The sequence below is a fragment of the Panicum virgatum genome, chromosome 2K, assembly GCF_016808335.1.
Source record: "Panicum virgatum strain AP13 chromosome 2K, P.virgatum_v5, whole genome shotgun sequence".
NCBI classification, from domain to species: Eukaryota; Viridiplantae; Streptophyta; class Magnoliopsida; order Poales; family Poaceae; genus Panicum; species Panicum virgatum.
In genome coordinates this window covers 71,815-97,532 of record NC_053137.1, presented here as the reverse complement: position 1 = coordinate 97,532, position 25,718 = coordinate 71,815, and the positions used below count along the sequence as shown (strand labels likewise).

At 47.2% G+C, this 25,718-nt stretch overlaps 4 protein-coding genes across 10 annotated transcripts; 2 read left to right on the top strand and 2 right to left on the bottom strand.

Moving 5' to 3' along the window:
• Positions 1–1,151: 1,151 nt before the first annotated feature.
• LOC120659742 (BTB/POZ and MATH domain-containing protein 3-like) lies at positions 1,152–5,606 on the top strand. The gene is made up of 4 exons (XM_039937972.1): positions 1,152–1,825; positions 2,375–2,723; positions 3,095–3,371; positions 5,008–5,606. The coding sequence occupies exons 1-4, from the start codon at positions 1,440–1,442 to the stop codon at positions 5,202–5,204; spliced, it is 1,209 nt and encodes a 402-aa protein (XP_039793906.1). The 5' UTR covers positions 1,152–1,439; the 3' UTR covers positions 5,205–5,606.
• Positions 5,607–5,712: 106 nt separating this feature from the next.
• On the bottom strand, positions 5,713–14,086 carry LOC120659721 (putative pentatricopeptide repeat-containing protein At1g74580). Of its 5 annotated transcripts, XR_005669155.1 has the most exons (12): positions 11,518–14,085; positions 10,083–11,400; positions 8,808–9,248; positions 8,300–8,491; positions 8,100–8,178; positions 7,969–8,010; positions 7,800–7,859; positions 6,640–7,629; positions 6,466–6,543; positions 6,252–6,365; positions 6,056–6,181; positions 5,728–5,940 (listed from the first exon to the last, which is right to left on the bottom strand). XR_005669155.1 is itself a non-coding variant. In XM_039937958.1 (2 exons), the coding sequence occupies exon 1, from the start codon at positions 14,011–14,013 to the stop codon at positions 11,740–11,742; it is 2,274 nt and encodes a 757-aa protein (XP_039793892.1). In that variant the 5' UTR covers positions 14,014–14,086; the 3' UTR covers positions 10,770–11,400; positions 11,707–11,739. The 5 variants fall into 5 exon arrangements, 1 of the variants encoding a protein (XP_039793892.1); XR_005669150.1 differs by having other exon boundaries at positions 8,808–11,400; XR_005669153.1 differs by having other exon boundaries at positions 5,713–5,940; positions 8,300–11,400.
• A 3,366-nt stretch (positions 14,087–17,452) lies between these two features.
• Positions 17,453–19,809, top strand: LOC120659693 (laccase-14-like). The gene is made up of 2 exons (XM_039937919.1): positions 17,453–17,597; positions 17,997–19,809. The coding sequence occupies exons 1-2, from the start codon at positions 17,493–17,495 to the stop codon at positions 19,599–19,601; spliced, it is 1,710 nt and encodes a 569-aa protein (XP_039793853.1). The 5' UTR covers positions 17,453–17,492; the 3' UTR covers positions 19,602–19,809.
• LOC120659704 (uncharacterized protein PB18E9.04c-like) lies at positions 19,750–22,696 on the bottom strand. Of its 3 annotated transcripts, none has more exons than XM_039937927.1 (6): positions 22,046–22,696; positions 21,757–21,891; positions 21,017–21,662; positions 20,813–20,916; positions 20,623–20,685; positions 19,750–20,517 (listed from the first exon to the last, which is right to left on the bottom strand). In XM_039937927.1, exons 1-6 carry the CDS (start codon positions 22,494–22,496, stop codon positions 20,498–20,500), a joined length of 1,419 nt encoding a protein of 472 aa, XP_039793861.1. In that variant the 5' UTR covers positions 22,497–22,696; the 3' UTR covers positions 19,750–20,497. The 3 variants fall into 3 exon arrangements, with proteins under 3 accessions (XP_039793861.1, XP_039793875.1, XP_039793867.1); XM_039937941.1 differs by having other exon boundaries at positions 21,757–21,855; positions 22,046–22,694; XM_039937933.1 differs by having other exon boundaries at positions 19,751–20,517; positions 20,623–20,682; positions 22,046–22,693.
• Between the last annotated feature and the right edge of the window lie 3,022 nt (positions 22,697–25,718).

Here is a 25,718-nt window from a genome sequence, read left to right as displayed (position 1 = left end):
GCTGACCTTATTTCAGGTATAACTATTGCTGGTTAGAGTTAACCAAGATTCACATCGGTGGGCTTGACGCGACTTCATAATATTCGATTTGTTTTATGTATTCTCTATTATTTTTTTCTCAAATTAGATTCTTTTCCGCTATTATTATGTCTTAAGTTACTTCTAAGTGGAAAGTTGTTTTGTAAATATCTTAATATTATTTTCACTTTTGTAAAATTATACCATGCATGTACTATCTGCGCTCATCTTCGCGTGAGACTTTTGGTGTATGTTTCAATCGAGATTATCGGTGGTTTATTGGGACTTACTCAATAGATTATTAGATTGAAACGTTTTAAGTACATGACAACTTAATTAATTAATAAAATTATAGTTAGTGCAGTTAAACCGGTTTTCCTTATGGTAGTCTTTATATGGATGGAATGGAACGGAATGCGATGGGAAAGGAATCACCTCCCCAGGAGGACTCGAAAGGGTACGGGGACGCCATGCTTCACTTTCGTTCAGTAGGTTGCCGGAGAGGATGGGATCTTGGGCGGATCACTTCCCTGCTTCAGGGAGGCAAAGGGTGAGCGCTGCGCTGGGACAGCCATTATCTCCGATCCATCATCTGGTCATATCGATGAACATGCGTACCTGCTTATCAGCTTATTATCCTGCATGCCACCTGCACTGCAGTTGCAGTTGATCTTCAATAAAACATACACAAACCAAACTGATGAGGCTCCTTTATTTTCTTCTTTAATCAATCTCATTTAACAAATTAAACCAACACAATTGCAGCCATACTCTTGCAATAATGTAATATTCATGTTCCTTCTTCTTTGCCTTGGCTTGTGAAGGAGTTCAAAAAGAAATGACTGATGCAACATAAATCTTCAATAAATACACGTTCAGAGGCTGTTGAAGATGATATGGTCTGCCGTTTCCATCTGACTGTGCGAGCTAGCGACAAATTCGTCGCTAGCGAGCACTGTGCTGTCACTGTTTATCAATTAAAAAATCTAATCGCCAGCTAAATCGTCGACCACTGCGGACGCCTTGAGGGGATGGAGAAGAACTTGTGTTTCTTTCAGGAAAGACCCCGGGGATATGGAGGGACTCTAAAAAAAAGGAGAGGCGCTAGAGGAGGACCAGGATGAAAACTGCCCCCCTTCCTTCTTCCGTTCTGTAGGCAATCAATCCCCACCCCACCCCACCCCGTTGGGGCGCCGCCGCTGCTCCGACTCCGAGTAGGCAAAAGGGGAGGAGGGCGCCGGTGGGTCATCGCCGTCGACCGGCCGGAATCCGCCACCCGGAGGGAGAGCTCCTCCCCTCGTAGACGACACGGCCAAGCCATCCCAGCCCAGGACACGCTACGCTACACACACTCGCCCCCTCCCCTCCCCCCCTAGGGTTCGAGTTCCCCCACCCAGCCGCAGCCGCCGCCGCCGGATGCGATGGCGATTCCGCCGCACACGCCTCCCCAGCCGACCTCGTGGTCGCGCTCCGTCACCGAGACAGTGCGGGGCTCGCACCAGTTCACCGTCAGGGGCTTCTCCCTCGCCAAGGGCATGGGCCCCGGCCGCTACCTCGCAAGTGACGTCTTCGCCGTCGGGGGATACCATTGGGCCGTCTACCTCTACCCAGACGGCAAGAACCCCGAGGACAACGCCAACTACGTCTCCGTCTTCGTCGCGCTCGCCTCCGACGGCGCCGACGTCCGCGCCCTCTTCGAGCTCACCCTCCTCGACCAGTCGGGCCGCGCCCGCCACAAGGTCCACTCCCATTTCGACCGCGCGCTCCAGGCCGGACCCTACACGCTCAAGTACAGGGGATCCATGTGGTATGCGACCATCCCTCCCTCCCTAGATTAATTGCAATTGCAATTTCAGCCCTAGATTAATTGCACCCAACCTTGGTTATTGCCTTATTGGGGAGGGGAATCAGAAGGCCATGATGTACTTTTGCTTTGCGCCAAACAGAATATTGCGTGCTACTTTTTCTGCATAAGTTCTGGGGTAATGGATTATGTATGAATCAAAGCATGCCAGTCACTCAAGGAACCAGGGGTTCCATGATTCAGTGCAGATGACTTGCAAGGATGGCTCACAGTCTTGCTTCGCTTGCCATTCTCCTGCCTGCTAAAAAAAAGAGAGGAAGCCCCATTTTAATTGCCGTAATGTCACTAGGGTCATAGGGATCGCCATTTTCTAGCCTGCAGGAAAAGGAAGTCGTATCGTATGCCAACTAAAATAACTCAGCGACAGTTATTCTGCCGCTACCCACCCCAATTACTTCATACCATTCCTCGTAACACATGACAGCTTCCTATCCCCTCCTTAGCTAGCGTATCTTGTTTCCCTGATTATTCTTGTTATCCTTTCCATTTCAGGGGTTACAAGCGGTTCTACAGAAGATCACTCTTGGAAACATCTGATTTCTTAAAGAATGATTGCCTAGTGATGAACTGCACTGTGGGTGTTGTCAAGAACCGTATAGAAACACCAAAGAACATCCAGGTTCATGTTCCACCATCGGACATGGGCCGCTGCTTCAAGGAGCTGCTCAGCCTCGGCATTGGATGTGACATAACCTTTGAAGTGGGTGATGAGAAAGTCAGAGCACATAAGTGGATTCTTGCTGCTCGCTCCCCGGTGTTCAAAGCCCAGTTCTTTGGTCCTATTGGAAAGCCTGACCTACGCAGAGTTGTTGTGGAGGATGTGGAGCCTGTTGTCTTCAAGGTAATGGCCACATGCAGGTCGCTCCACTCTCCAACATATGTCCTCTGTACGCTACTGCTCTGTTGTTTGAAGCTCTAGTTTAACTTATATACTAATATACAGAAGGGATGCATAAGTTAGGCAGATAAATTTTTATGTCAATTTGGCGCTTAAACTGGAAGAATTCTGATTATGCTTTTGCGCCATAAATTAAGGGTGTAATCAGTCTCGGTGTTCTTCTCGTTAGAGCCAATCTCGGTTTGTTTCTGTCTTATGATGCTTCTTAGCTTCTTAATGTGTTGAACCTTTTACTTTGAAAAAAAATTCAATGCATCACTATTCGATTGAATGTATCCCTTACTGTAATGTTATTTCTCCCCCTCCCGATGCAGGCGATGGTGAACTTCATATATGCTGATGAACTCCCTAGTATTCATGAACTAGCTGGATCTGTCTCGATGTCGACATCAACAGTAGTGGTACAGCATTTATTGGCAGCAGCTGATAGATATGGATTAGACCGGCTGCGTATCCTTTGTGAAGCGAAGTTATGTGATGAACTGACTCCTGAAACAGTTGCGACAACCTTAGCCCTAGCTGAACAGCACCATTGTGCTGAGCTGAAGTCCTCCTGTCTAAAGTTTGCTGCTGTTCGAGAAAATCTGGGAGGTATGACTTTCTCTCTGGAATATGAAACATACTGTATATTTATGATTTTGTTTGTGGTACACAGCATTGTGTGTATTCTGTTTATCAAGTTCTGTGCATCTGGAGAGTTATTTTCTTGGCTGTTTCAAATAATATATCTAACCATCCAAAGCAATCTAAAGCATGGTATATTGTGAGGTATACAGGTGTGGCGATTGTGTTGTTTAGATTTTGTCTAACTATATACATTCCTACTCTGCGATGCTCTTACTGGGTAATTTGTGTGATTGATGTTCCCCTATGGCTTAGGTAACTATGATGACAGGTTTTATAGTAAGAGTTCTGCTATTAATAGGTTGAATTTCTTATCCTAGTTTTGATTTAGAGACAACAAGAAGCCATATACTCCCTCCGTTCCAAATTATAAGTCATTCCAAGAATCTTGGAGAGTCAAAAATTTTCAAGTTTGACCAAATTTATATGACAAGATAATAACATTTATGATACCAATTAAGTGTCATTAGATTCTTTGTTAGCTATATTTTCATAGTGCACCTATTTGATGTCATAAATCTGTATATTTCTCTCTATAATTTTGGTCAAACTTTGAGATGGTTTGACTCTCCAAGATTCTTAGAATGGCTTATAATTTGGAACGGAGGGAGTAGCCTGGAAGGTAGTTTTCAAATCAAGTGTAGATAACATCCAGAGCACATATTTAGGAAGGAAACATGCCCTGAAACACATGTTTAAATGTCAGGCTGGCAGGAAATAAGTGTGCAATCTTTGTAGATTTGGGATAGTATGATTGCCATAATCGACAAGTACTATTCCTTTATTTACTTGCTTGAATTTGGTGATTGGATGGATATAGCTACCATTTTTTGGTGTTTCTGACTGGCAGATTGGGGATAAGTTTATGTGGAAAATGGCAGATTGTGGATAAGTTTATGTGGAAAATGTTGCACTTTTCATTAAAGAATGTAATGATGCATGAATTTTATCTAATACCCTAAAAAGAATGACCAAGCTCTTATATGTGTTGTTACATTGTACAGAATTCAATAGCACTGACAGTTGATTCATATTCTCCTTTTTTATTTAAAAAACAACCTAATGCCCCTATAAGTATATTGTAACCTGACATGCCATGTTTTTAAAGAATGTGACCCTATAAATGTCTTCGTGTTTTGAGTTAGTGGGGAAAAAAATTCAAAACAGCTTGCCATTGTAAGTAGAGGGGAAGAAGAATAATCTTGAGCAGCAGAATGGTCTTAGACCCTTTGGATCTGCTGATGGTCCTTCATTCTGATGGTCTAAAAATGAAGTGTTAGTGAAGAGATATCAAGGTGAATCAGTAGTAGTTCACAGGCACATTCAATTTCTAAAAAGGTTATTTAACACTCTTTTGTTCTCAATGTTTAGGGTAGTTGGTATCAGTGTGCCTTTATATGATAATTCTAGGTTTAATCATCGTCTACTCAACCTCATTTTAGAGGCCTTTTTTCTGTGTGCTTTTTAGATTGGTCTCAACTCTGCAAGTATTCCCCGGAGGCTGTTCTGTTGTCTTGTGACAACCTGCATTGCTTACATTTTTAGCCCATGGTGGTTGTTTGCTGAAGTTCTGATGCTATGCTGTTGCTTTTGTTGTCTGCAGCTGTTATGGAGACAGAAGGTTTTAATTACTTGGAGGAGACCTGCCCATCCCTTCTATCTGACTTGTTAGCTACTGTGGCAGTTGTGGACGATGATCCTGCATCTGTTAACCGAAAGAGAGGGGTTTGTGGGAACGAAGGCATGGTCCCAGTTGAAAGTGTTGAGGCTAGTGAAAGGCACACCCGGAGGAGGGTTTAGATGGCTGGTTAGGTGCAAGCTGTCAACTAATGTAGCTTAATGCTGCCTCTCTATGCTTCCTAGGATCTGTATGTTATGGTGGAGAATGGGAGTTGCATGAGGTGCTCAGTTGGCAACGATTTGATTTGGACTCAGTACCTTGTGAATAATCTCGTATCCTGGTGATTTTGGTTTGCAGAAGTTGTAAATTTGTTATTAGCATGGAAAATGTAGGTTGCAGGTTGGCGTGTGCGGGTATGATCATCTGTCAGGAAAACTCAATGATTTACCATGTCTTGATGTCATCTTCTGATGTCTTGATTGTTAGGGATGTTAGGATTGCTGGACTGAAGAGGTTTTGGCGATATGTGACTATGACAGATTGTTTCTCTCTCAATCAAATGTGTTCAAAATTTACTTTTCTACAGATAGCTAATAGTAGATTCATGGTTTCATCCTGCCATCAGTTGATCTTGGAAAAATAAACTTCGGTTGTTTCCTGCTTGCACCTCCTTTTCGCAGCATCGAATTTTGGGTAATAATATTGTGATCTAAATGCATTCATCCATTATTTAGCTGTACATAGTAGAGTACCAAGCAAACAGTCGGTCTAAGGTGTTTGCATAACTAATCCACATCAACCACAAACACTAAAATGACAGGTAAACAGAGCCTGACAGACATGCTAACTCCATCTCCTGTGCAGGAGATGCATCAGTGGGCACAGAATCTGCATCTGGCCCAAACCTCCCGATGCCTGCGAGTGACATGGCAGAGTGCAGCACAAATAAGATTCTTCAAAATATGCTCTGAAAAAATAATCAATCTTTGATGCGCCACTCCAAAGGGTTGAAAACAAGTCTTTGATGTACCTCGATGACAAAGCTAGCCCAGAGCTTGGCAGAACGATGCTCCAACACTCCTTTCAGTATGCTCACGTCAAGGCCTTTCAACACATGTGCTATCTCAAGGAAGACTTCATAGTCCTCGCACAGCATCTGGATGAAGCACATGATGAGAAGGCTTTCAATTACGCAACGACAAAACTCATGCGTGCAGACCAGTCACCTTAATGAGAAGATGGCCAGGCTGATCAAGCTCTTCAACTCTCAGCGGGCAGCTTTCAAGTTGTTTCTTTGTCTCATCATGGGGCTCCTTGTCTTCCGATGTAGTATTCGGGATCTTTTTCAGTGTTGCAGGCAAACAGAAATTAAGCATAAAATACAAGTACTACATGGACTTTGTGAGTTGTGACTGATATGGCAGGATATAAGAAACTTACCTTCTCAGCTTTCTCGGATACGCTCTGGAGGAACAGCATGTATGCTATGGTTTTGTCCAGTAGAGCATCAATGCTGCACTGTTTATGCAAGTGGATATAATCAGCACTTGTCACTTCATTTTTGCCAAACACAGCTGTAAGGAGGCTTAAAAGGAAAAGATGTTAGAAGCCAACCATAGATGCGTTTGGAATGAGCTCCCTCAAACCCTTCATCCTATCTTGGATCAATTGCCTGTCTCTTGGTCTTGGCCTCTGACTCTCAACGTTACCGCGTCTTATTTTTATTTCAGCTGAATTTGTCCCATGTGTATTTCGAACTATGCATTCTTGAGTTGTGGTCTTGCTGATTTCTTTAGGCGAAGCATCAGTCATTGCACAACTTATGAAGCCTTCGTTCATGGGGATATGTGAAAGTTCTTGGCCACCAGGGATGTCAGGAACTGATGATTCATCCATCCTCGGCGCATTATCTTTTTTAATTATCATTTCACATGAAAGTGGAGGATCAGTTGGGTGAGAAGATTCACTGTTTGGCGTATGACCAATCTGGTCAATTATAGTATCTAGTAACATTTCTGCATAATTGTTGGTTTCAAGCTGCATGCAAAAGTCTGCATTGTCGCCATTCACTTGAAGGGGTGTGGGGCTTGTGTGCTTCAACCTACTATGCCATATGAAGAGTTCGTGTTCTTCCCTGGACATTGCCATGAGATCCCTGTGAAACTCTGAATGGATTGAACTTGAAATCACTACACCATCATTTAGAACAGTGCTGCCATCACCACAAGTATTCTCTTGATATCCATGTGCCATATCAGTCAGGGTAAAGCCATTGGAATATTCATACTTCATGATTTCGTTACCACCCAACAGTCCATCAGGCCCACCTGTTACACTAATTCTGTAAGAGCCTATAGTGCTATCTTCCACTGTTGGAAATTCTGATGTAGTGAAGGGTTGAGTTAAACTGAGATGATCATTCAAAAGCTGAGCAGCACTATTGATCTCAAACAAGTTAACATCTGGATGGTCGATTGATAGAGTTGCAGTTGGTAGCCTCAAAGTATATGAGTCAGCAGATAAAGAGGTATGAGAAACCGGAGCATCGTAAAGCTCATGAAACAAGTCCTTGATGAGTGTCACCAACGCTGAACTTTCAAAAACCTGAAGGGAATTGGCAACAACATTATGAAGTAATCATCCCGATTATGCAGCGATGGCTCAAACTCTCTAAATCCATGGTACTCCTCAGTTGATAGGACAATGTAGCGAGCCAAAACATTGGTTGTCAAATACTAATCATATAAAAAAAATTATCAATAAAGCCGAGTTACCATATCTAAAGAACCCAGTTGAAGAACCCCATGAGGAACCACCGGTACAAGCAGTACTGTCTACAGGTAAGAAATACTTAAAAATCAGTTTCAAGCAGGATGTTTGCAATACAGCTATTTAATACAGGCATAAATTGCTAGCACTAACTGAAAAATATAAGTCGGGTACCTTGATCCCTGCTGCGAATTGAAGCAGCCAGTCTTCTTGGTACTGAAAAGATAAGATGTTGAAACGACATCCTGTGCTATGCAAGATCAACAATACATAGACGTGGACAGCTAACTGCAAATTCAACTCACATTATGCATAGATATCGAACAAAGTTCGTTGGCAGAAATCCAGCAATGTTGTCCTGTAAGCGCTACTTTACCAATAATCCTGTCGAAGTCGGAAATATTACAGACAAATAATCTTGGACTTGGAAAAAATATAATTAGTCAAAAACAGGGTGCATTTAACATTAACTTAAAGAAGTTGAGTAGTATGCAAGCATGCTTACCCTTCTCCAAGAGGGTACAAATGGCTAGACATTCTCAGTAGTGCTGCCTCAATGGGGCAAAATGGATAGCCTTTGTTGTAGCAAGAGGATGGTACAATCTGATTCTTACTAACAGTGGGGACAGCAGAAAGATTTCCCACTTGTCTGTATTCTACCATTTTATCAACATAGCCATCCCCCCAAGTCAAGATCCTGCAAGATATATTTACCCAATTATGAAAGAGACAAAGAGCAAGATGAAGCAACGCTACAAACAGAAATTTCTTAATACCCCCAATTTTGTGCTCCATGCCAACTTCAAGTATAAGGTTTTGGCTATGTTCTCATTCAACCGTAGCAGGTCTAGTTACAACCATGAATTTAAGCCGTGGGAAGTTACTTGAGCATATTTGAAGATTGTATGGTGAGCAATAGTTATTCTTTATCTTGGTATAAAAATTGGAGTTATACTTTGAATTTTCATGCATGCTAGTTCGACGATTGTGCCGGAACAAACAAATAAACTTACCACCCATTCATCTCGCTTTTGAAAGACCAGAAGATGGCATACCTCCATAGACCATCAGAACACAGTCCTTGTAACAGTTGTATGATATGTGTGCTCATCCCCTTAAATGTGCCCACAGATCAAATTTCATGCGTAAAGGTACATGAATTGACTAGGAGAATTATGTATCTAAGTAGAAGGAAGTTAAAAACGATTAGGAGGCTAGCTGCAGCGGTAAGATGCTCTTCCCGCTTGCTTCCACCGCAGAGAAGCTCGCCGTTTGATTAGCTGGCCCAAGAAACCCAGAAGCACAACTCCCATAACTCTTCTAATTCTCGTTAATCCCCTCACTTCAACCTCCTTGCAGGAATAAAATCAAGGAAATTCAGTGACCAGGCTCATTTTCAAGAGGCAACATCTTGAAAACAGCTCCTGAACTCTGACGAGCCTCAAGGTCCGGTGCTGCAGGTATATGATTCAGACATCAGAAGACATGCAGTAGAAAATAACTCCCAAAGTTTAAAAGTTCGGAGCAAAATAGCAGATAGAGCATCTTTTAGGCAAATCAACGAACAGCTCGTGCTCTATAAATTTGATGTTCCTTTTTACTCACAAAAAAAAGATGGACACAAACAAAAGGGAGGGGAACATACTGCAAGAACAATCAAAGATTGCGATTCAGATATTATGAAACAAAAATATGAAGGTACACAACAAGAGATTTAGCCAAACAAGGTATGATTATATCTTACGAGGGTATAGACAGAACCGAAACAGGAATATAATCAATCTGTAGAAGAAGCAGAGAGCGCGAGAGGAGACCAAGCCCAAGAGGTGGCACCAATGAAAGCTAGGCTGAGCAGGAGGGCCGTTGGGTCCTGTTAGTTCCCTTCTCACCACTAGACGTCTAGAGATGAGCTGCCTCGAGACCTTGATTTTTAGTTTTTTTAGCAGAAACAGTAGGGGATTCCACTACTGCAGTATTATATTAGATAAATAAGGAGGAGAAATCTGGACAAGGGCATGGGCCCAGCAGAGGGGGAAAACACACTATGCAGCAAGAAAAGAGAATTAAAACTAAAATTCTCAATTCAATCCAAAACCAAAAATTCTGTTGGGCTCTTTCACTCTATGAGATCGAAGGAGAGTCTTATCGCAATTATATAGATGACGTCTTTTACCACAGACAATTAACAGTACATGCAAGATTAAATGCAGAAAAAACAATAGATTGATGAGCAGTTGATAGTGGCGATGCTGACAAGATTTACCAATGACTGACAAGTTACAAAATACCTGTTTTTCAACGTGTTCATTCCATGAAATTAGTTGGTAGCTGCAGACCCAAGACCACGTGGCAAGAGGTGAATCAAGTAATAATAATAAGTTCAATATATAATTGAGGGGAAATAAATAGAGAGTTAGTTCTGAGTACATCTTGCAACAAGTCAACACATTACTATATTGCATAGTCCGTGTTTTTTCTTTTTTCTTTTTTTGGAGGGGGGGGGTGTTGGAGGCAATTCCATCATCAGTATCATCAATATTGGTTGAGGAAGCTGAGTAGTCTAAATCAGTTGCATCATGCAGTGAATACCACTAATGCACAAAAACAATTGCATAGCATGTTGCATTTGTCTACCCCAATATTTTATTGGTGAAGGCATACGTTTGGTAGGTGAGTTGTGATGGTTGACAGTATGTGGTGCTCTCTTCCTTTGAGCATTCTTTCTTTTTTCTGCTGGCATGACATAAGCTGATAAGGATCGATTAGCATCGCCTAATTAAAAAGGCTCAAGTGGCCATGCTGGTCATCTTGGAAAACGTCAACAAAATAAAAGTTTCTTGTCCCTGTCAGTCTGGTACATGTAGTTTAAATTAATTACGTTGATTCTGATTTGTGGTTAAAATTCAGTTTGTCCATCTCTCAAAAAAATCATTTTGAACTTGATTTACTCATCAAAACACTATAATTATTTTTTATGCTGAAAGATTTTCCATATTTATTATTTTTTGCTTGTATAGAATTGGAATTTGTCCTGAATGCCCTCTCAAACAGGCAAAAACTGATAAAGTAGAAAAGTACCAGTTTGGTTGCACAAAGAAAACTAATGGAATAACTTCAGCACTGAGATGTATCATTTGATGCGTGTGACAGCAGACAACCAGGTACAGACTAGGGAATACAGCTTCATTGGTTAGAGCCTTGGAACTGATGGTGACTAACGGGAGGATGCCTGTCATCCTTGTTTATTGAATGGCATATGACACATATAGAAGCACCAACAGCAACAAACAGGAGGTGGTTCAGAATCTTGTCACAAGATCAGTCAGAAGAGCACAGCAACCTGCATTAACAGGCTATAGAAAGCATTTGACAAAATGAGTCAGGACCTAACAACATGTCTATATAGTTTAATAGCACTTGCAACAAATTTATCAACATTTTTGAGTGGGACTGCATTTAAGTACGCCAATAGAGAGATGAGAGCACTTCCCATGAGATCTGTAAGCAAGTCATATAAATGGGAAAAATACTCACAATTCCACAAGTATTTCTTACTAGTAGTGGCCACTGGCCACCTTCCAACACTGACTTCAAACATTGCAGTGCCTGCCATCAGAAGCCACATAGAGTAAGCCTTTACTCAAATATTCAGAATGGAAAGAAACTGTAGCTAATATGGCATATTCTACTGAGTATAATAATAATCCAGCTCCCTAGAATTACCTTGAACTACCATGAGCCTTCATACATACATAGAAATGTCGGACCTTTGTATTCCTACAACTAGGAAGTAGGAACATATAGTCTACATATTCTGAACAAAGAAGCCCTGAAGTGGTAGTGTACAGCTACTAATAGGACAATAATAAGATCTTATGCTCAGATACATCGAAGCTCTATTGGCTTACTGACATGATTTTTTACTGATGTGGTGAAGTAAACACATTAGATGTATTTTTCCTTTCGAGCTTTTCTAGTTAATCTGGTGTCTCTCACTCCTCCATGGAGAATTTCATAAGTAGAGTAACTAATGTGACCCTTCTTCATCAATTCCTCAACAAGTATCTTTGGTGCAGCTATCTCCTTCTTATCAGCACTAAAGATGGTATCAACAGCCTCGGGAACAACTCCTATTCTCACCATGATGTGAATAATAGAAACAGCTTGGGATATTCGATGATTCACTGCAAGTGCATTTATTACACGGCCAAAAGTCACCATCGATGGAACAAATCCCTTGTTTACCATTTCTGTCAGATGCACATATGCGCGATCAACATTTGCAGCCTTGCATAACCCATCGATTAGAACACGATAGGTATACAGATCAGGTTTATAGCTCTTGCTGATCATTTCATCAAAAATCTTTTCAGCCATTTCCATATTCAGCTTACTAGAATATGCACCAATCAGAATGTTGAAAGTATCAGCTGTTGCAGAGTACCCTTTCTCATCCAACTTCTGAAACAGTAGGTATGCTCCATCAAGATCACCATTCCTGCAGAATCCATGAATCAGCGTATTGAAACTAACCGCATCAGGAACTAACCCTTCCTGGCACATCTTGACTATCACCCCAGAAGCCGCTTCCAGTTGATTGATCTTGCAAAAATTCTCTATCAGTATGTTGTATGTGATAGCATTTGGTCGGCATCCTTTAAGGACCATCTCTTCAAATGTTTCATTGACTTCCTTGGCCTTCCCTGCTTTGCAGAGACCATTCAGAACTGAGTTGTATGTAATAGCATCAGGGGTAATGGCATATGTCCACATCCTTTCGACAAGCTGAAGAGCACTGTCGAGCTTCAATCTCTTGCAGTAGCCATCAATCAACGTGTTGAAGGTAAAGACATCTGGAAGGTATCCTTTGACAATGGCATCATTCATCACAACTGTCGCATCTGAAATATTTCCCATTTTGCATAGTCCGTTGATGATAATATTGTATGTCCAAATGTCAGGATGGCAGCCATCCTCGACCATCTCATTCATGATCTGCAAGGCATGCAAGATCAGACCCTGACGACAGAGCCCCTTGACAAGGGTGTTGTAGACGACAAGGTCAGGCTTCAGATCTTTTGCTTGTGCCTCACTAAAGAGCTCCAGGGCCCTCTCAACATCACCCTCAGCACACAGTCCATTGATCAGCGAGCAGTATGTGACCCGGTCCGGCACAAAACCTTTAAAGACAGCGTCTTTCAGAAGCTCAGTAGCTTCCTGCAGCATGCCCTTCTTGCAGTAGCCATCGATGATGGTGTTGTAGGTGAAATCATCTGGGATGCAGCCCCGGTTGATCATCCTACGAAGATATTGTGCAGCTTCCCAGACCTTGGAGTCCTTACAAAGGCCACGTATCAATGTGTTGTAGGTGACAACATCTGGCAAAATGTGGGAGTCCATCCTTTCCACGAGCGCAACAGCCTCTCCCAACCTGCCGCCTTCAGAGAGCCCGCGGATCCATATGTTGTAGGTGAACTTGTTTACCGGCATCCCCCGCTTGAGGACCTTGGCGAGAAGTGCCCCAGACTCGAAGATATCCCCATTGAGGCAAAGAGCGTGCAAAACATTGTTGAAAGAGGCAACGTCAGGGAAGACATCCCTGCCGAGCATTTCATCGAACAGGCGACGTGCATCGTGACCGTGGCCGCTGGCATAGAACCCCCGCACGACCGTGCAGTAGGCGACGGGTTGGGAGTCACACCCACGCTCCGGCAAGGTGCGCAGCAGGCGCAGCGCGACGTGCGGGCGGCCGGTGAGGCAGAAGGATTTGAGGCGGACGGTGTGGGTGCGGGCGTCGGGAGGAACGCCGGCGGCTAGCATCCTGACGTAGACCTTGTGAGCTTGGTCGTGGTAGGCGGCGTTGACGAGGGCGTCCATGATGGCGTTGTAGGCTGGGGTGGCGGGCGGACTGCCGAAGAGGTCCATGCGCTCGAAGGTGTCGACGGCGGCACGGAGGCGGCCGGCGCGGGCGTAGGCTTGGATGCAGGTCACGTAGAGCGGTTGGAGGGAGCCTGGGGCGAGGCGGGAGCGCGCGGAGTCGAGGGCGGCGTCGACGTCGTCGAGACGGCCGGCGGAGAAGAGGTCGCGGATGAGCGCGCGGTAGGCAGGGAGCGTGGAGGCTGAGGGATAGGAGGCGGAGGCGGAGGCGGAGGCGGGTAGTTGGTGAGGGTGGCGGGTGACTAGGGCTGCTAGCGACGGCAGGCGCGGCGGCGGCGGCATCGCATCCGCGGCGCGGCGCGGCGGCGGGAGGGACGACCATTCCGATCCGGTTCCTGGCGTAATTGCGAGGGAGGAGGAGGGTTATTTTGTAAAACATCCGTCATCCATATGGGCTGGGCTGGGCTGGGTCGCATCACAGTGCTTGCAATATTTATAGTGGCCCGGCCCGACAGGACGCAGTTCAGGGCCTGTTGCCGGGCTCCTCCCAACAGAACAGTTTTTTTTTTTTTTTGAGGGCCCTCCCAACAGAACAGTTGAACAGCTGCACCCCGTTTGGACGTAGATATTGTGGCCAAGAATTTAGAATTTGGAGACCCTTAGAATTTGGAATTAGCTCACATGTGGAAAAGTCTTCCACAAGGGACCCTTAGACAATGGGCGGCCCACCATCTTCGCATCATAGGAGGCTGGACATATAAGCCACCTGGAAAGGAAGAGGATCATGTCTTCAGAATTCGCTTTTATAGAAGTGTAGTAGTATGTACTGAACAAATTTCACAGGCAGTTCTTAAACTTGTTCCGAATTCTTATACCAATTTTGATACTCTTAAATGCACATAATAGTTTTTAAATTTGTCCCTAATTCTCATCCCAATCCTCATACTCTCAAAATGCATATAATAATCCGTAAACTTATCTCACGCTCCCAAATAGGTCCATATACTTCCAAAATTCATTCATGTAACTAGAAAATAAAATATGTGGATTGTTTCAAACTCTTTGGATTTTAAATCAAGTTCCAATCTCACTCAAAATTGATCAAGGCAAAATTTGCCCACAGACACCGTTTAAAGCTGGTCTTTGCTCCAAGCCACCAAAAAAGTCTGCCTTTGCTGAGAGACATTGAAAAATCATGCTCCTTTGCCGAGAGACACCGCATAGAATAGAGTATTCGATTTAATTGGAGAGCAACGCGAAATGACGAGTTTGCCCTACTGCCTTATCCTCTCACGCAGGCCGTTTCTTTGTGCAGAGCCACAGACGCACGCAGCTTACCTCACGTTAGCGCGAACCAGGCGTCGGCGCGGCTCCTCCCCGGCGCGGGCCCTCCCCGGCGGCGGCCCTCCCAGGCCTGCAGCCCATCCTGGCGACGGGCCTGCCGTGCGGGAGCCGCGCGCTCCACTGCCAGGGGGCGTGAGCCGCGAGCTCCGCCGCCCCTTGAATCAAGTCACGCCCCGCCGCCGCGCGGGAGCTCCGCCCAGCCGTGCGTGGGAGCGCCACCGCCCGCTCCTCCCGCCCAGCCGTGCATCGAACTGCCACCGTACGCGCGGCGAGCTCCTGCCGCGGCTCCGCCTGGCCGCCGTCCATCCAGCTGCGCATGGACTGCCACCGCCCGTGCGGCGAGCTCCTCCAGGCGGGGGGCTTGAGCAGCACAAGGAGCGCCCTGCCCCTCTCGGCGGCGGCGGTGGCGCGCGGGAGGAGGTCATCGGCGCTGAGTCCCAAGAAGGCGAGCGCGTCCGCGGACGCGCCCGCGGCGAGGAGGAGGTGCGCGGCCGCGACGGCACCCTTGGCGCCGCCCGCCGTGGGTTGGTGGAGCGGCGTGGCACCGTCTGTGGGCGAGGCGCGCGGCGGACAGCACGTATGCCAGCACCGCCGTGGTCCCGTAGAGCGTCGCGACCATGGTTCTGTCGGTGGAGGAGAAGATAAGGCAGCAGGGCAAACTCGTCATTTCCTGTTGCTCTCCAATTAAATCGAATACTCTATTCTGTGCGGTGTCTCTCGGCAAAGGGGCATGATTTTTCAATGTCTCTCAGCAAAGGCAGACTTTTTTGGTGGCTTGGAGCAAAGTCCAGCTTTTAACGGTGTCCATGGGCAAATTTTGCCATTGATCAAAGATCCATGAGACAATCATCTTGGATATAATATTTGATGATTTCAACATATTTATTTAATAGTTGATTTTATTTTAGAGATTAATAAGGATGTGAAAATCATTTATCCTTTGCTCTAAAAATCCTAAGAAAATAAAAAATAATTCAACTCTAGGTTATTTAGATATTTTTGGTATTTCACATTCAATTTTTGATAATTTATCCATAAGTTTTGATCCACTTTGAGTGACAATCGAACTTGATTTGAAATCTAAATAAATTTGAAAGTATTTGTAAAACTTTTTATAAATAAATAATGTATTTCAAAAGCATATGGACTTGGATGAGAGTGCAGGATAAGTTTAAGGACCGAAATAAGAGCATGGGAAAAGTTTAAGAGTTGTTACTGCACTTTGAGAATATCGGGACTTGGATGAGAACTCGAGACAAGTTTATGGATCGGGATGATAACGTGGGATAAGTTTCAGGGCTATTATGTGTATTTTGAGATTACCAGAATCGGGATGAGAACTCGGAACAAGTTTGAGGACCGCTGGCAAAGTTTACTTAATAGAAAATGAAATCGGACCTTACACACTGACAAAATAGCTGATAGCTCTAGTGTGTCATCTCAGCAGTGGCAATTGGCAAGTAAATATATGGCCGGTATGGTGTGGTGTTGCCTCACCAGATGAGATAGAACAACACACGATGCTTCACGTTGCTCTTTAGTTAGTGTCCATGATCTAGTCATCTAGACATCTAGTCATTAGTACTGTATCTTGTATGTATTAACCTGCTACCTGCCTAGCTAACAGTGTGTGAGAAGACTATATAATCGATCAATGATGAGTTCTGAAATTGAAGATGGCGAATGGTCGTCAATTGATAGGGCTAGCTAGTTGGGCAAACCATAACTAACCTACTAAATTTTGGATTACACTAACCGTACGCCTTTTTTTTCCCTTTTGGCAAGAATAACAGCGGTCCCTGTGAAGAAGGCAACTAGAAGCTTGGCAGCAGAGAGTGAGAGACTAAAGTGTTATAATAAACAAGACCTATCTTGCAGGCAGGGTTTTCTTTCATTTGCTTGTGTTAACTAAACACGGCAGCGTACACCAACTACAGTTAGTTAGTGGGTGCCGTGTGAATGGGGGGGGGGGGGGGGGGGAGGCGTTTGCGTATGAAATGAATTGGGAAAACAACTAATTAGCGCATGCATCAGCTGCCTCCTCTGTCCTGACGACTTCTAATAACTGGATATATGGATAGCTCATACTACTTTTACAATAGTCAGTATGTAAACTAGCTACTAGCAGCAGCTGCCTAGATGACAAGCAGATATGTAATTGGAGCTCTGTAGAAGCTACCAAGGGAGATAGATGCCCATGCCATTGATCCAACAACTGTCGTTCAACTCCAAGATCGACTACACCTACCTGATACTGCTGCTGCTGTAACAGCATGATGGGGTTTAATATATATTAATTAATAATCTTGTGATGCAATATAATGCTTGCAAATTAAGTTTGCAAACATCACAGGCACGAGCTGATAGTGAGACCTGACGACCAGCAGCTAGCTGGCTAGCTATATAGATCAGAGCTTCAGCATGCAAATGCATCCAAGGAAGATCCGAAGCCAATTGTAGTGGCTGGAATCAACAACATGGCTCGGCCATTCTTGTTCTTCCACCTCGCATTCGCCTTGTGCTTCTTGCTGGTCAGATACCTGTTGTCGGCTGACGCAGCCGTCGTTGAGCACACCTTCCATGTAAGTAATTTCTCTTCTCCTTCGTTCTCTCTCTCTCTCTACGCTTGGCCCCTATTTTTTTTTAGATAATGGAAAGAGTTCCCCCTTACCAAGAGAAAATCAGTCCACGCGCATCCTCACGCAGTAGATCAACACCACCACTGAACCACGTTCAAACAAGTAAGTAATAAAGTATCATAAGCCGATCCGTAAACTAATTAAACGGGCAACCATGGGGGGTAAAAAAAATAAAGAGCTTATATCTCCAGCCTGAGCGCAATTGTGCTGATCCGTAAACTAATTAAACAGCCGTACTAGATCAGCCTGGATCATCATCTGCTTTAGATCGTCATTGTGGCTTTAGTATGACCTTCTGCTGCTTCATACTATATAGACGGTACCCGTACATGTACGTGGCAGGTGGGCAACCTGAGCGTGGAGCTGCTGGGGCAGAGCCAGGTGATCACGGCGGTGAACGGGCAGTTCCCGGGCCCCAAGATCGAGGCCCGCGACGGCGACACCGTGGTGGTGCACGTCGTCAACCTCTCGCCCTACAACATGAGCATCCACTGGCACGGCATCCTGCAGCGCCTCTCCTGCTGGGCGGACGGCCCCAACATGGTGTCGCAGTGCCCCATCCGCCCCGCCGGCGGCCGCTACACGTACCGCTTCAACGTCACCGGCCAGGAGGGCACGCTGTGGTGGCACGCCCACGTCTCCTTCCTCCGCGCCACCGTCTACGGCGCGCTGCTCCTCCGCCCGGCGCCGGGGGCCAGCTACCCTTTCCCCAGGCCCCACCGCGAGGCCACCATCCTGCTCGGCGAGTGGTGGAACGCCAGCGTCGTCGACGTCGAGCGCCAGGCCCTCCTCGCCGGCGGCGCGCCCAACATCTCCGTCGCGCTCACCATCAACGGCCTCACGGCCGGTGGCTACCAGCTCGCCGTGGAGCGCGGCAGGACCTACCTGCTCCGCATCATCAACGCCGCGCTCAACTACCAGCTCTTCTTCAAGGTCGCCGCCCACTCCTTCACCGTCGTCGCCGCCGACGCCTGCTACACCGACCCCTACCACACCGACGTCGTCGTCGTCGCGCCGGGGCAGACGGTGGACGCGCTCATGCGCGCCGACGCCCACCCGGGCCGCCGCTACTACATGGCGGCGCAGGTGTACCAGAGCCTCGCCAACGCCACCTACAGCGCCACCACCACGGGCCTCGTCACCTACTACCAAGGACGGCGACGACGACAGCCTCCGCCGCCGCCGATGATGCCCGGCATGCCGGCGTTCAACGACAGCGCCACCGCGCAGCGCTTCTACGCGAGCCTCACCGGGCTGCTGCAGGACGGCGGCGCCCCGACGGTGCCGCTCCACGTGGACACGCGGATGCTGGTGACCTTCGGCCTGGGCGTCACGCCGTGCGCGCCGGCGCAGACGCTGTGCAACCGGACGCGGGGCTCCGTGGCGGCCAGCATGAACAACGTGTCCTTCCAGTTCCCCACGGCCATGTCGCTGCTGGAGGCGCGCATGCGGCGGGAAGCCGGCGGCATGTACACGCGCGACTTCCCCGACCGGCCGCCGGTGATGTTCGACTTCACCAGCGCGGCGGCGAGCGCCGACCCGGCGGTGATGGCCACGTCCAAGGGGACCAAGGTGAAGGCGCTGCGGTACGGGGAGACGCTGGAGGTGGTGCTGCAGAACACCGCCATCCTGGGCGCCGAGAACCACCCGCTGCACCTCCACGGCTTCAACTTCTACGTGCTGGCGCAGGGCGTCGGCAACTTCAACGCGCACCGCCATGTGCGCACCTACAACCTTGTCAACCCACACCAGCGCAACACCGTCGCCGTCCCGGCCGGCGGATGGGCGGCCATCCGCTTCACCGCCGACAACCCCGGCATGTGGATCATGCACTGCCACCTGGATGCGCATCTGCCCTTCGGCTTGGCCATGGCCTTCGAGGTGGACGACGGGCCCACCCCCGACACCGCTCTCCCGCCACCGCCACCGGACTACCCACAGTGCTAGTCATCAGGAGGAACAAGGAAACCACGGCACAAGCTAGCTCCACGACCTGATTCATTCTTCTTTTTTCTGCTCATTTTGTTTACAGACAGACAGATTCTCCAAGGCATGCACTTCAGTTGGGGCGTAATAATAATGCTGCTAAGGGAACGAACATAAACGACTTCTGAAATATATAGCAAGAAATGGGCCCAACAGCTTGCTAGTCAAAGTGCAACTACAATCTGAATGCCAAACTCTATTGACAGAAACAAAACATTAAACTAATTAGAATTAGTAATGCTGCCATATTAGCATTTACAAAAAAACTCGACCTGCGAGGGGCTAGCCCCCCAGCATTCTTATAAGAAGGAAGCCTTCTAACACAGACCGAGAAACCCCCCGAACCCCGGCTCTTTCTGACCTTAGGTCTGGTGCCATTTCCTGGAACCATTACCCGGGCCGGGACCGTTACCCACTGGGCCGGGAAACCGTGACGCCAGGTCGGGCCAAGCTGACTACACAACCCAAGCTATCAGAAGCACAGCGAGGGGTTTTTTTTCCCACAAGCGGGAAAATTCACCCCGATGGGGATTCGAACCCCCCACCTCTGGAGTGCCGCCGGTTGCTTCGCACCACTCGGGATAACAACCTTAGGCTATTAGCATTTACATGACAACACAATGCTAATAACAAATACAAGAAACTACATCATAGCATTACTAGCATATATATATGCTACAGGAAGCTGAAAATGCCCTCAGCGCAGTTCACTTGGTTTGGTCACTACTACAACATACTGTCATGGATTAATTGTCAGGCCATCTAGTGAGTCATCTAGATAAAATTACTGAGTCATGCGGCCGGCTACATGGAGTCGCGTTTGACTTGGTGATGTGAAATTTCATCCGCTGCTCTAATTAAGCTGTGCGGCCCTTCACTGCAAAGAAATAACCAAGTACAGCACGTTAGAAGGTTCTTACTCCGTTGATTGCTGAATATGCATGTATACCAGCATGACAAGCGGAACCATAAGAATGCATACCAGGGCTGACGATCTTTATCCTCTTAGTAGTAGCCCTGACAGAAGTGACAGATGTCGCTCCTGCTGAAGAAGGTATCAATCAGTACAGTTGTTTGGGGGCCAAAAAATAATGATCGTTATAAGGGGCCAAAGAAAAAAAAAAGGAAGCTAGACAAGACAATGGAGGATCTTATTAGAGCTAGGTGCAAACCTTGCAAATCGAAATCTTCAGTGGAATCTGCAGCCACTGCCTTCACTGAATCAGGTAAACCAGGATCTGCTATCACACAGTCACTCTTGGCAACAGGCTCTAGTCTGTATGCAGAAAGAAAACATCTTAGCATGCACAGTTTTGCAAAGACTAGAAATTGAAAGTTGTCAAACAAACAAACAAACAAAATGAACTATGTCATACCTTTCAACTTCAGCACCTGTAGAAGGATTCTGGCAATGAATACCTTCAGTGTCAAGGTCAAGGTCAAGCAGAAGCTCAGAAAACGAAAAATCACCATTAAATATATCAAGATTAGTGAAATCAATGTCAAAGTCATCTTGCTTGTCTTCATCAGAGGAGGTAGTAGAGGCCTTGTCACAAATCAGCTGCTCACTTGGACCTAGCCTTGAATCAGTAGCATCAAAGTTTAGCTTTCCTTTGACATGTTCCCTCTTGGTTGACTTGTGGGTGGTGGACTTCAAGGGGGAGCTGACATGGTAACTCCTCTCAACAGCATAATAGGTGCCCCCTTTGAGCGGGCTGACGATGAGAGTCTTGGAAGAAGAAACTATGGAGCACTGGGAGGCGATGTCATGTTGGGTATGAGCACTTGCCGCCACGGGCAATGGCCTTTGAGTTGTACAAGCAGCAGGCTGATCCTGATCTTGCATGGCATGGCTTGGTTGTGGTGTACTAGAGGGAGAAGAGTGGAGCTGAGGCTGAGGTGGCCTGAATAAGCTCTTTGCAACAGAGGAGGTCTGGACAGGAAGGTTCGCCATAGCAGATTGTTGAGCTGAAGTTGGATACAAGTTGTGATTTGCCAGCTGAGAGGCAACAGCTTTAGGACCTGGCATGCATCAGGGAATTTGGGTCAACATCTGCAGACTGCTAACTGCAGTGGTGGTGGTGGAGAAATTACAGTAAAGAAGCCGTGAATGTACCTTTTGCATCCGAGGTGGTGGTGCAGGATTTGGATTTCTTGGAGGCTGTAGTGGTGTTCCCTGCAGACTTGGAATGCTTCCTCTTTTTGGTGGGCATTTCTGAGTTGTGGACAAGGAGCGCGGTGGATGCATGAGCTTCGTAGTGATGTACGACAGGTGAAGCATATACAAGGTGTGGTTAAGGTTGCAGAAAAAATACAAGAAACAATGCAATGCTAGAAAGAAAGGACGAGGAATGAAGGAGGCAATAGGTCGAACAGGTGGAGGGCGTTGCAGTTAATTACCGTACCTTGGGGCTGCGGTTGGTGCTGCGGAGGAGAAGAAGACGAGGCGACGAAGAGCGGCGGGACGAGCGGAGGCGAGGATGGCTGGGAGGTGTTTGCGGCGGGAGGCATCATCATGGTCATCATTGCCGGCGGCGGCGAGGAGGAGGAGGAGGCGTAGTAGTTGGAGACGAGGGAGTGCATGGCGTGCATCGCCGAGTCGATGGCGCCGCGGGCCTCCTTGTGGGCGATGTAGTCGTGGAGGATGTCGGCGAGCGGGAGGAGGCCCTTGGGCGGGGGCTTGGCGCGGTGGGGGCTGAAGAGGTGGGCGGCGTCGGAGCGGAAGGCGGCGAGAGCGGCGTGGAAGCCGTTGTCGGAGAGGTAGCGTTCGACGAGGAAGGCGACCTGGGCGGCGGTGACCTTCTTGTTCTTGGGCTTGGTGGCCGCGTCAGGAGTGGTGGGCTTGGGCGGCGCCATGGCCTAGGCTGATGTGGGAGGCGGAGGCGGAGATCCAATTCGATTGTATCTGGCGTGCCGGGAGAAATGGGGGTAATGGCGGGTGGGATCTCAGAGGAGAGCGAGATGGGTAGGAATATTTGATTTGTGGAGGGAAAAACGAAGCATGGCGGGAGGGAGGGAAAAGTAAGCATCTCGGGGGAAACTGGGAAAGAAGAAGAGAGACGACGAGCGCGCGCGCGGGAAGGAAAAAGTACCCGCCAAAGGTGAAAGGCCTCCCTCCCTGGTCAGTGGTCTGGCCCCTCCTCCCGCGCGCGCCACGCACCAATAAAACAACAAGGGTGGAATGGGCTGCAAGTGCGCGCGGTCCAGAAAGAACACGGCCCACAGGACGAACAAGGCTGCTCTGGGCTGCGTTCGGCCCAGCCCACAGGAGGAACAAAACTAGTCTAGTACTCCCCTACTACGAGTAAAGTGGCGGGGCTAGGATTGAACGTAAGAAGGGGCCAAGTGCTACAGTAATCACAACCACGCTAAGCCTCGCCTCAACGTCTGCTCACACACAACTTTGATTAATTTGATGCTGGACTAAAGGATTCGAAGTATGGTTTATTTAACGGGGCTTGAGTACATTTTTGGATTGTACTGGTTCAATGGCTCAAGTATTCTTTCACTCTTCACCGTGCATAGACGATTGTTCTTTTACCCTTTCAGTCATTTTAGTCCAAACGAGCATAGAGGCTCTTCTTCTATCTTTGGAATTCCCATCCATGTATAGAAATTGGACAGCAGTGAGGTGCTCCCTTATCCGGCAACTAGTATGGAGTATTTGAACCCACTCTCCCTTTCATGGATCTGTCATTTCTCATGCTATTCTTCTCTATATTCTATATTATTAGTTACAACAGTTCAGACAAATAAAAATATGCAATGAAGCTAGTGTGGAGGAAGGGGGGCGTAGCCCACTTTGGCCGACATGTAGCTCTGCCAGTGTATGAGTAGTAGGGTGGTGGGTCCATCCTCTCAAAAATCATTTCCTGGGATTGGGTACAACTCAGTATCCAGATGCAAAAAAAAAGTGGAGTTTTGTCTTCCCTTTTCTCTGCTATACTATGCTATTTTATGTGGAAAGAATCGGTAAATGCATTACAAGTCAAGTAGATTTCTAAGGAGAGCAACAACTAGAAATAGTAACACCAGCGTGTGCACGGGTAAAAGTAATGCGCAGCAGTGCACTTTTTTTTTCTTTCTCTGATGATACCTTCATTTGTTACTCCGCATATTAGTGGAGGGCAACAATCAATCAATCTAGCTTAGGAGCTAGTAGGTTATTTCTTTACATTTTCATTTTCAAGGGGTTAGTTCATTCTTTAGTCAAAGCAAAACAAAAGAAAAAAGAAGGCAAAAGCAGTTGGTCTGGTCCACACTCCGCGGCCACAACAACACCATCTCCCCGAATCTGCAAATCAATCTAGAGTACTAGTCTCAAGGAGAACAACTTTGTTTGGTTACTCCCTAGAAGTCCCTAGAAGGGACTTTGACCCCTAATTAGAGTGTCAAACAAAGACAATTTGCAAAATCAACTCCAGAACCCTTGCGCTAGGAACTATAATGAGTCTAACGAGACCTTTGACCCCGTGATCTGAGGATGGTCACTGTAGTATCACTGTAGTCAATCATCGATTAATTACCGTCATTAAATTCATCGCGAAAAGTTACACTCATCCCTAAAAAGATTTTGCAATTAGACTTTATTTAGTAGCATATGCATACAAGATTCTTTCCTAGAAATTCCATTAGAATAAAAGGAACCAAACAGGGCCCAGAACAAGGGGGAACTCTTTGCTCTTCCTTCCTCTTTTTCTTCCTCCTTTCCTCTCTCTTGGGACCCAAGAAGTGGTCCCAAGGTTTTGATGCTACTCCAATTCGAAGCCAGTGGTAGAGCTAGCCCTAGCACCAAGGGGAAGCTCCTTCCTCTTCCTCCCTCTTTTTCTTCCTCCTTTCCTCTCTCTCCTCCTCCTCCTTCTCCCCCTTTGCCTCCAATGGAGTTCCTGGGGCAGGGGGACGCTGGCTCCGCCCCTGTCCGGAGCAGAGCATTGCGCCGCACTGCTCAAGTGCTCAAAGGGGCTGAGCAATGAAGATGTCATCGCCGCTGCTTCTCTCCTTCCTCATCATGCCTACCATAGCATCAGCACTAGCTCCAACTACCTCCGCCGCCTCTTCTTCTTCCACGCAGCAGTCGCACAAGCCCTCTTAGGCGGTCTCAGGCGGCGCCAATGCCGCCACCTCCACACAAGTCTCCATGTCCTCCCCAGGCGCACATGTCCAAGCCAGTACATGACCCCCATCGTCGACCTCGCCGGCATACAGGGCAAGGCCCACTTTCCGCCTGCCCCGACCGGAAGCTCCACACCTGGATAATAGACTACAACGCCACCTCTGCCTCTCCGCCACGCGCATCCCCACCCATAGCCACCCGAGCCCGCCGCTGCTGCTCTCCTGCCCACTCGATCTGCCCTCCGTCCTCGCCGGCTTTCAGACGCCCTCCGGCAAGGCAACTGCACCTTAGAGCATCTTCAGCAGTAGCTCCTATTTTCATTCCCTACTTTTTTAATAGGGGCTCCTCCTATTTTTTGGGAGCATAATTTTTACCCTCAACTCTAGTAGCGGTCCTCAAATTTCAGCCCCTACTCTTATATGACATGTGGGACCTGTTAGTCAGGGTCTCATCCATTTTACACTTGCTTTTTTTCCCCTTCCGTGCGCATCAATCTAGTGTGAATCATCTTTCCCCTCCCGATGTGTCTCTCCCTCTATGGCATCTCTCGGTCGTTTGCTCTATGGACCATCGTTGAGCTCGCCCAGTGCTTCGGGAAGGGCTCAAATCGATGGGTATCTCCCTCGATCGATGCCTGTTCAAGCAGGATCTCGACCCCACGCGTGTGAGCGACTGAGCGAGCGGAGGCCAGAGACCGCCGTGAATGCAGGATCTTGGCTTCTCCGCATGGGCGTGAGCTCGGCGTTGTGTCTGTGCAGCTCTGGCGCCGCACAGCGGAGGTCGGAGGCCACCATGCGAGTTGGAGCTGCGGCGCCACATATGTGCAGCTCCTCCACCGCGTGAGCGGAGGCTGGATGCTACCGTGCGAGCCGGAGTGTGGCAGAACCGCTTGACTTAAACTGGCTTAAGTGCGCCAAATCATTGATAGAGTAGTAATTTTTTTGCAAACACACTTAAAACAGTTT

Excerpts from the sequence above, each read along its gene's own strand:
- LOC120659742 (XM_039937972.1), top strand. The coding sequence starts at position 1,440 with ATGGCGATTCCGCCGCACACGCCTCCCCAGCCGACCTCGTGGTCGCGC. Across the intron at positions 1,826-2,374 it reads AAGTACAGGGGATCCATGTG|GGGTTACAAGCGGTTCTACA; the intron begins GTATGCGACCAT and ends TTTCCATTTCAG. Across the intron at positions 2,724-3,094 it reads TGGAGCCTGTTGTCTTCAAG|GCGATGGTGAACTTCATATA; the intron begins GTAATGGCCACA and ends CTCCCGATGCAG.
- LOC120659721 (XM_039937958.1), bottom strand. The coding sequence starts at position 14,013 with ATGCCGCCGCCGCCGCGCCTGCCGTCGCTAGCAGCCCTAGTCACCCGC.
- LOC120659693 (XM_039937919.1), top strand. The coding sequence starts at position 17,493 with ATGGCTCGGCCATTCTTGTTCTTCCACCTCGCATTCGCCTTGTGCTTC. Across the intron at positions 17,598-17,996 it reads TCGTTGAGCACACCTTCCAT|GTGGGCAACCTGAGCGTGGA; the intron begins GTAAGTAATTTC and ends TGTACGTGGCAG.
- LOC120659704 (XM_039937927.1), bottom strand. The coding sequence starts at position 22,496 with ATGGCGCCGCCCAAGCCCACCACTCCTGACGCGGCCACCAAGCCCAAG. Across the intron at positions 21,892-22,045 it reads GCACCAACCGCAGCCCCAAG|CTCATGCATCCACCGCGCTC; the intron begins GTACGGTAATTA and ends ATCACTACGAAG. Across the intron at positions 21,663-21,756 it reads CACCACCTCGGATGCAAAAG|GTCCTAAAGCTGTTGCCTCT; the intron begins GTACATTCACGG and ends GATGCATGCCAG.